Here is an 8,320-nt window from a genome sequence, read left to right as displayed (position 1 = left end):
GGCTATACCCGGAATGATACTTTAGAGACTTCATATAAAAACTTTCATTCATTAATAAAATAAGCTCAAAGCAATCAAAACATAGAAAACATAAAGCAAAGAACACGAAAACATAGATGTCGAATTCAACTTCATTCTTTTAAACAATCTGAAGTTTCATAATCCATAAGATCGACTCGTTCATTATTGAAATCATCTTCACCATCTTGATAAGTCATATGAGCTTCATGATTCTTCCCTTTCAAACTCTCTTGGTAGAGGTCAACGAGATGTTTGGGAGTCCTACATGTCTTTGCCCAATGATTATCCATACCACATCTATGGCACACGGATTTGGTCGAATTTTGTGGCTTGAAAGATGTATCACGGCCTCGGCCATGTCCACGGCCTCCATAGGAGCCACAGCCATATGAGTTGTCTTGGCCTCGACCAAACGAGTTTCGGTCTCGACCACCACGTCCATGCCATTTTCCACGACCACAGTTGTGTTGGCTATCACTCTGGACATGGTTCGACTCTTTCTTAGCCTCTACGGTCGCATGTGCCTCAGGTAAGGGGTTTGTTCCAGGAGGGGACTCTTTCTTAGCTTCTACGGTCGCATGTGCCTAAGGTAATGGGTTTGTTCCAGGAAGTCTCAATTCACTGTTTCTCATCAACAATTCATTGTTCTGCTCAGCGAGCAAGAGACAAGAGATCAGATTAGCATAAGTTGTGAATCCATTCTCACGGTACTGTTGTTATAACACATTGCACATGTAAACTAACAACTGTGGTTATTTGTGTCTAAATACTTATATGGGTCACTAAAATAAATAATAAAACCACAGAAAGCACATGTAAATCACACATACAAACAACTATGGTTGTTTGTGTCTAAATTTCCACAAGACGTTTTGTTGATATTTGTAGAAAAGGCCACGATTTTAAAGTGCCACGAGTTGTGGCTAATAAAACCACAAAATTATTGTGGCTATTTGCGTATCATATCCGCAATTAGTTTTGTAGCTATTTGTAGAATATTTTCTACGGTTTAAAATGTGACTTTTTTGTAGCAAAAATTGCGACGAACCGGAGTTAGCGCTATTTATAGCTATTGGCCACAAAATTGTTTGTGGTTAAGTCGTAGAAGTACAGCACACAAATAGCAACGTTTATCCGATTGTCATCAAATTTTTTTTGTGGCGATTTGTAGCTAAGTGTTAAATAGCCACGAAAATTAGTCGTAGCCACAACATTTTTCGTAGCTAAAAACAGAATTTCTTATAGTGATCTTCTTCTCCTCCACCGTAAGTCACCGAACCTCCATCACTTCTGTTCCTATAGCTTCTCCCTCTACATCTCCTTGGTAAGACTTGTCAGAAACACCGTGATTGAGAATTTCCGGCGAGATCAAACTAGTAAGCCAAATCAAACTAAACTTCGTTTGTTTAAGTTCTCGTCTTGTTTCTGACATTATTGTTTCCTTTCGAGGTCTCATTTTTCTTTTATATGCCTCTTGAGGTCTATATTTTTTTGCATAATCCCCATTGAACCTCCAAAGTTGATCACGTTCACATTTTAGGCAAAGAGACGAGTTTAATTAGGATTCTCCAACTTATAACTAGTTTCAAAACAAGATAAATATATATGTTACATCCAAGGGTTTGGTTTGACAGGTAGTCCTTACTATTTGGTCCTCACAATATGTTTTGGCAAAGAAACTGTAACATTTCCATGTAAAATATTTAAAATTTTGATCTGGTTACTATGTTACAAAAGTGTAGTTATCATTTTGGTTGTTTGTCTACAAATTGTTTTTCTAATTAAGCATATATTTAAACTGGAGTAATAAAATGATAAATGACATATCTGAAAAGTGATTCATGATATTTTCTAAGTAAGGTTAAAGCATGTGTAAAAATTACATAGTGATTGTAGGGTTAATAAATAAATGTTTTTCTAGTTTTCAAAATTAATACACCAACAGTGAGTCACATGGAATGAGTCCAAGGATTAAGGGCACAGACATGAGAGCCCATTAGACATGAGGATTGGAGGGTTATAAGTGGTATCAAAATCAGGTCTAGATGAATGTAGAGTCATGAGATTTCACCAAAACATGGATGAGATAGTCTTAGTGTGCAATGAGGAAGATATGCTTTGTGAGTGTGATACATTGTAACATCTCGATTTTTGGTATAGATTTGTTTACCTAGCTATAGTATCAAAGTGCATTTATTTTAATCAGAAAGAACTATATGGTTAAGCATGCTGAACTGGGGTAATAGAATGATGTACAATATATTAAGTAGTTCATGATATTACGTGAGTGAGACTAAACATACAAAAAAATCATAAAATAATTATAAGACTAGTAAACAAATATTTTAAATATTCTGAAATAATGCACCAACCATCGTATGAAATGGAACCAATAGACAGAATGAGCGGATGTCACAGCCTATTAGCAAGTTAAACTATGGCATTCTTTTCCATAGGAGAGATTCGAAATACACTCACATAAGTTTATGTCTCTTTTTTTTTTAAAAAAGGGTTAATGTCTTAGTAATGGGTTGTTGTGTTCAAAGTGTATATTATAAATTGTAGCCGGGAATATAAACGTTGTATGTCCATTCACGAAGACGAAGCCTGGTTGACATTTATTTTTGGTCGTTAAATTTTAAAAAAAAAGAGCACGCAGAAAGAAAGAAAAAATACACAAATTGATACATTATTAGAGAATAATAATGTTTAAGAAAAAACAACAAGTTGACAAAAAAAGAAAAAACAACAACATCCAAGTCAACCCATCATCCGTTGACCCATGGGAGGAGCCATCATCTCCTGTTGTTGACCCATTCTCTGCCTTTGCACATTACCATTCCATCCTAATTACGCCAAGATATTAACTAAATGAGCGAAATGTTAACAAGCAAACAAAAAGCAATTACTACTATTAATAAGAATTTTTTTTTTCTTTCTTTTTGATATACCATATCCAGTCAGATTCAGAGAAAACTCATTTAGTGATACATAGTAGACTAGCTATCACGTTGCCTACTCCAAATACAAAATATTTTTAAGTTAGACTATTTCAGAAAGAAGAGCTATACCAATGGCGGGATCAAGACCACGGTTCTTGAGCTCACGATATTCTTGGCAAAGTGCACAATATTCACAGAAGCAATGAGTGATCCAATCTGGAGCTGGAGCATCCGGTAGCCCGTATTTGCTTCGGAGTTTGGTCCGGAATGTGCATGAGTAAACACATGGTATCCCTAATAGACAGCATATCACTCCATACAAGATTCCACTCGTACCACAACCTGTGCATATATATTATATAAGAATATAAGATTGATAATGACATAAAATCACATAATCGTGAAAATGAAAATATGCAAAACAAAATGACACGATTGTTATTAAGTCTCCAAATGTTCCGGAATGATAAATCCCATTTTTGTGCGACATTACAATGAATTAAACATAAATGGCGATTTATAAATTATTTGTGATTATTAAAATGCTGACTCCCTAATTTCACAATCTCGTTTATCTATATTAATCCATGCTACATTGATGATACACATGTTCCGGTTCGTTGACATATGTATAACTTACTGCTTGCGCCTTCATCGATAACCTCCGCAATCTGTCCGAATGTGATGAACGGGAAGAAACATGTTATGAGAGCTGATTCGAAATCACATCAAAGGCAACAAAAATCATATATTTAAGTTTTAACAGTGGAACAATAATATATAAGAACCTTTATAAGAAAAACTAATGGACTGAAATCAAATACTCAATGTCTAGGTTTAAATAATTTTTTGAAACTTCTAACCATTTTCTCCATCGTTCATGCAATCAAAAAGTTCTGAAGTCCATTTTGATGGTTGGTTGCTGGCCGCTCCGGTCATTGGTAGTTGACTTGGTATTCCAATTGGTCCGGGTGCGGGTTGTGCATGAGACACTGCAGGATTTTGGGGTGGTCGACCCATTTGTAACCGAAGATAAGTGATTAGGGTTTGTGAATGAAGGTTAGTTTTTCTTCTTCATTGTGATAAAACACTTGAATGGAGGTTTGATTTATAGCGATAGATTCCATACAACTTGAATTAGTTTGAAAATTTCTTTACATCTTCCACTTTTGTTTTGACATTTTGCACTTTTTCTATCATACAACATGACAATAATACATATAAAAGTAATTCGTTATAATTAATATTTCAGTTTGTAAATGTTTACTAAAGAGCTTTCAAGTAAATCTGTCGCCTAGTCGTATGCGTCCAATAAAAACCATATCTGATTTCGACCTCCAGGATTATATTAATTAAGATTATTATAACTTGGTTTATTAATGAGTAATCGTTTTTTTTGAAAGAATGTTAAATTAATTCAAACAAAAAAACTGTTTTACACTTTGTGTTACATTGGGATTGATTTTTTCATAAGATCAAAACTAGAATTTAAGAAGCTATCGTGTTCCAAATCAGAAGGCTAGGCCACCCGTATGTGCCTGGTAACGGATGGAAGAGAGTCGGTTACGCACATTTTTGTCCACCATTTGAATTAGGTGTCCCGGTGTCTTCGGTGTTTCTCCATGTGATCTGGTTACGTTCCCTCCATAAGGCATATAAAGTAGCTTGAAACACATATCTCACAAGAAATGTTTCAGTCTTGTCTCTGTTTTGAACAAGGAGGAGTTGCAGAATTTCTTCCCACTGATTAGTGTAGCGCGCAGATAGTAGATTCTGTGTTAAACCTTTCCAAACTTCCTCTGAGAACTTGCAAGCAAAGAAAAGATGATTTCTTGACTCCAAGGGGTCATTACAGAACACCCAGGAGCTAGGATGTTGAGTGTTCCACTTCTGAATTCTGTCACCAGTTGCAAGTCTGTTGAGAGTTGCAAGCCAAGCTATGAAAGAGTATTTAGGCGTGTTGAAAGAGAACCAGATCCCAGAGCTCCAATTCACTTTCTGTTGAGGTACTCTTGATAGTTTCCAAGTTTCCTTGGAGCTGAAAGTCGATGTGTACTTGTCTCCTCTTTTCCATAACTTAACATCATCCCTACCCGTTAGTCCTCTCTCTTTCATGTTCTGTATCTGATTCTCGATGTCATTAAGCACCGCCACTCGGTGTCTTCGTCGTCGATGCGTTTTGACAACTAAATCAACCGTTGCATCCACTCTTATTCCCAGATCAATGCATCTTTTACTGCCAGTGAGATCAAATAATCTTCCATATTGAGTCCAAACGCAAACCATAACGATGTAGTTTCACCATTTTTGATCTCAGCTTTGGAGAAATCCTTCGCAATATTTCGATACTTTAACAGTCTTCCATATCCATGATCCTAGCGTGCAGCTCTCTTTTACCGACCAGAGGGACCCCTTTCTTATCAAGTATCTATTGACCCATTTTACCCATAAAGATGACGGAGAAGAAATGAGCTTCCAGATAAGTTTTAAACTTGAAACTTTGTTTGCCTCAGCAATGGATTTCAAACCCAAGCCACTTTCATCTCTCGGTAGGCAACAATCTTTCCATGTTACTTTCGCCTTCTTTGCATTCAACTCAGGACCTGACCAAAGAAACGCAGAACATAGACGATCTATTTCCTCGATACACTTTTTTGGCAAGCGAAAAGCAGAGATCCAAAAATTTGTTAGACTGTGAATTACAGAGCCTATCAGCTGCACCCTTCCTGCAAATGATAAAAATCTGTTGTTCCAGGAACTGATCTGAGATCTCACCTTCTCAATAAGTGGAGTATAGTCAGCTACAGTCATTTGTTTCGTCATTAACGGCAGACCGAGGTAACGTACTGGTAAAGTACCTGCCGCAAATGAGAAATGCTCAAGAATTGCATCTCTCTTGGTATCTTTAACTCCAGCAAGGTAGAGAGTTGATTTCTCCATGCTTATGTTCAGACCTGAGAATTCTGCGAACCGCTTGAAAACCTCGAGCATGCCTTCTACTGATCGCTTCTTACCATCCGAGAATACAAGTACATTATCCGCAACACATAAGTGAGTGAGCTTCAAGCCTTGGAAGTAGGGATGAAACCCGAACTGTCGCGATATGGCTGCTTGATCCAGCATACGAGATAGTACTTGCATACATATAACAAACAAGTACGGTGACAAAGAACAGCCTTGTCGAAGCCCTCGCTTACTATTGAAATAGCCAGCTAGTTCGCCATTAACTTGAACTGAAAATGAGGCCAAAGTGATACACTTTTCAATCCAAGTAATGAATTTAATCGGAAACCCCAGAGCCTTTAATGTTCCCAACAGAAAAGGCCATTGCACTGTATCGAAAGCCTTGGATATGTCGATCTTAAGCGCGCAGCGAGATGACACAGAATCCTTGTGATAATTCTTGACCAGTTGTAATGCTAGGAGAACATTCTCCATTAGCAGTCTGTCTTTCACAAAGGCGGATTGACTTGGGGAAATAAATTTCGGAAGGACTTTCTTCAGCCGGTTTGCCAGCAGTTTGGAGATAACTTTATACAGCACATTACAGCATGAGATAGACCGATAATCTTTGAAACAGATGGCTTCGTCTATCATGGGGATCAAAGCCAATGGAGTTAACTCCCTTTGGCAAGAAACCATACTCAAAGAAAGAAGTTACTGCGACTACAACTTCATTACCCACTATTGGCCATGCTGTCTTGTAGAACTCGCATGTGTAGCCATCAGGACCTGGTGACTTGTTACGTGCCATCTTGAATATCACTGTTTTAATCTCCTCTGCAGTGACATCCTTCATTAACATAGTCTGGTCCCTCTCCTCACATTCAAAATTCAGGATCTCTTTTAAGGTCTCCACCGATAAACCTGATAATCTGGAATCTCATGAGATAAGAAGCTATTGAAATAGTTCACAGCTTCTATCTTGATGTCTTCCTGAGTGTCTGCCATAGACCTATCTCCCCTTTGTATCTCTCGAATAGCATTTCTAATTTCTCGAGCTTTTGCTGCGTTATGGAAGTGTCTATTATTACCATTCCCCACCTGGAGCCAATGAGTAATCGTTTTGCAAAAGAAATATTAGTAATGAGAGAATTATTCTAATCAGTAATGTACGGATATAGGCGTTATTCTTGCCTAAAGAAGCATGCTTGTATATAAATAGCTTGGGAATATCTTTTAGACAGATTGAAGTGGATACCAATATTCGCAGCAATGAATCAATTTTTATTATCTTTATCTAGCATCACAAACTAAACTATACTTCAATTTGGAGGAAAACAGCACCAAACAAAAATGTAGTTTTAAGGGATTCGCTTCAATACACGCACATGCGGAGTTGTGGATATAGTTCTTATTTCATCTCAATATTTTTTACGCTTATTGTAGCCGTGAATTTTGCGTTTTGGGTTGATCATTGTTTTTCAAGTTTTTTTATTGTTATAGGATTAGAATTGTGATGATGAATTGTGTATGTACTGTTCTCCACTCATGAAAAACTAAAATGGGTTAGTAATGTGATTGATATAGCTTGTGGTGTTACTTGTTGTGTCAGTGAGATTTATTGTTTGTTTGTCTTTTTAATTTGTTACTTGTATTGTTGAGATTACATAAATTATATTAAGGTTGTTGAGAATACATTTTGTTTCTGGATATTTTTTCTCTAGTTTAGTTGTGTAAGTTGTGTGTATTAAGTAATAATTTTTTTTATTCTTATTATGTTGGTTATATGTTTTTTTTTTAAACTTGTTGCTTTTACCGCAACTTTAAAACAAATACATGAAGACTTGTAGAAATAACTATAAAATGAGTGACAATTAGTATTTGAGTCTTAATGGGTTTAAAACGAATATATGTATTTCTCATAAGAAGACAATAGCATTGGCCTGTTGACATTGAGCATGTAAGCTATTTTCATAAGACAAGAGGAGTGAGCAGGTGGAGATGTTGTTGTCGCCTTTGCGTATGTTGGGATTGTCTCTTGTATCTCTTGGTGTGGTTGTGTTTGTTTCTCTTTTATTTGATGGGTAATATGTAAACAAAAATCATTGTTAGTTGTATTTATTAGAGTTTGTAACTTACTCTGTTTTTTGTTTAGGTAATTTCACTGATCTTGGTTGTTGTCTTCGTCTTCTTCGTAAGCATCTGCGAAAGTAAGTTTGTAAATTGTTAAATAGCTGGCCGTGTAGTTTATATTTGTTTAGTTGGCTCAATGTATGTGTCATTGAGTTTTAGTTGAATTGATTGGTTTAGTATATTTGTTTTGAAGTTTATTTGTAAGATTAGACAAAAAGAGAGGTGATCATTAATGATTCATCTTTTTTAAGATTCTAGTTTTTGGTGTTTTGATTGTTTGG

At 36.3% G+C, this 8,320-nt stretch overlaps 2 protein-coding genes across 2 annotated transcripts; both read right to left on the bottom strand.

Moving 5' to 3' along the window:
• Positions 1-2,781: 2,781 nt before the first annotated feature.
• Positions 2,782-3,902, bottom strand: LOC106297239 (protein PLANT CADMIUM RESISTANCE 6). Its single transcript, XM_013733518.1, has 4 exons — positions 3,827-3,902; positions 3,604-3,675; positions 3,093-3,305; positions 2,782-2,867 (listed from the first exon to the last, which is right to left on the bottom strand). Exons 1-4 carry the CDS (start codon positions 3,900-3,902, stop codon positions 2,782-2,784), a joined length of 447 nt encoding a protein of 148 aa, XP_013588972.1.
• A 624-nt stretch (positions 3,903-4,526) lies between these two features.
• On the bottom strand, positions 4,527-5,249 carry LOC106297238. The gene has a single exon (XM_013733517.1). The coding sequence runs from the start codon at positions 5,247-5,249 to the stop codon at positions 4,527-4,529; it is 723 nt and encodes a 240-aa protein (XP_013588971.1).
• Between the last annotated feature and the right edge of the window lie 3,071 nt (positions 5,250-8,320).

This window comes from Brassica oleracea, chromosome C6, assembly GCF_000695525.1.
Source record: "Brassica oleracea var. oleracea cultivar TO1000 chromosome C6, BOL, whole genome shotgun sequence".
NCBI lineage: Eukaryota > Viridiplantae > Streptophyta > Magnoliopsida > Brassicales > Brassicaceae > Brassica > Brassica oleracea.
Note: the sequence above shows the minus strand (reverse complement) of the source record. Positions and strands in the feature narration are given on the sequence as shown.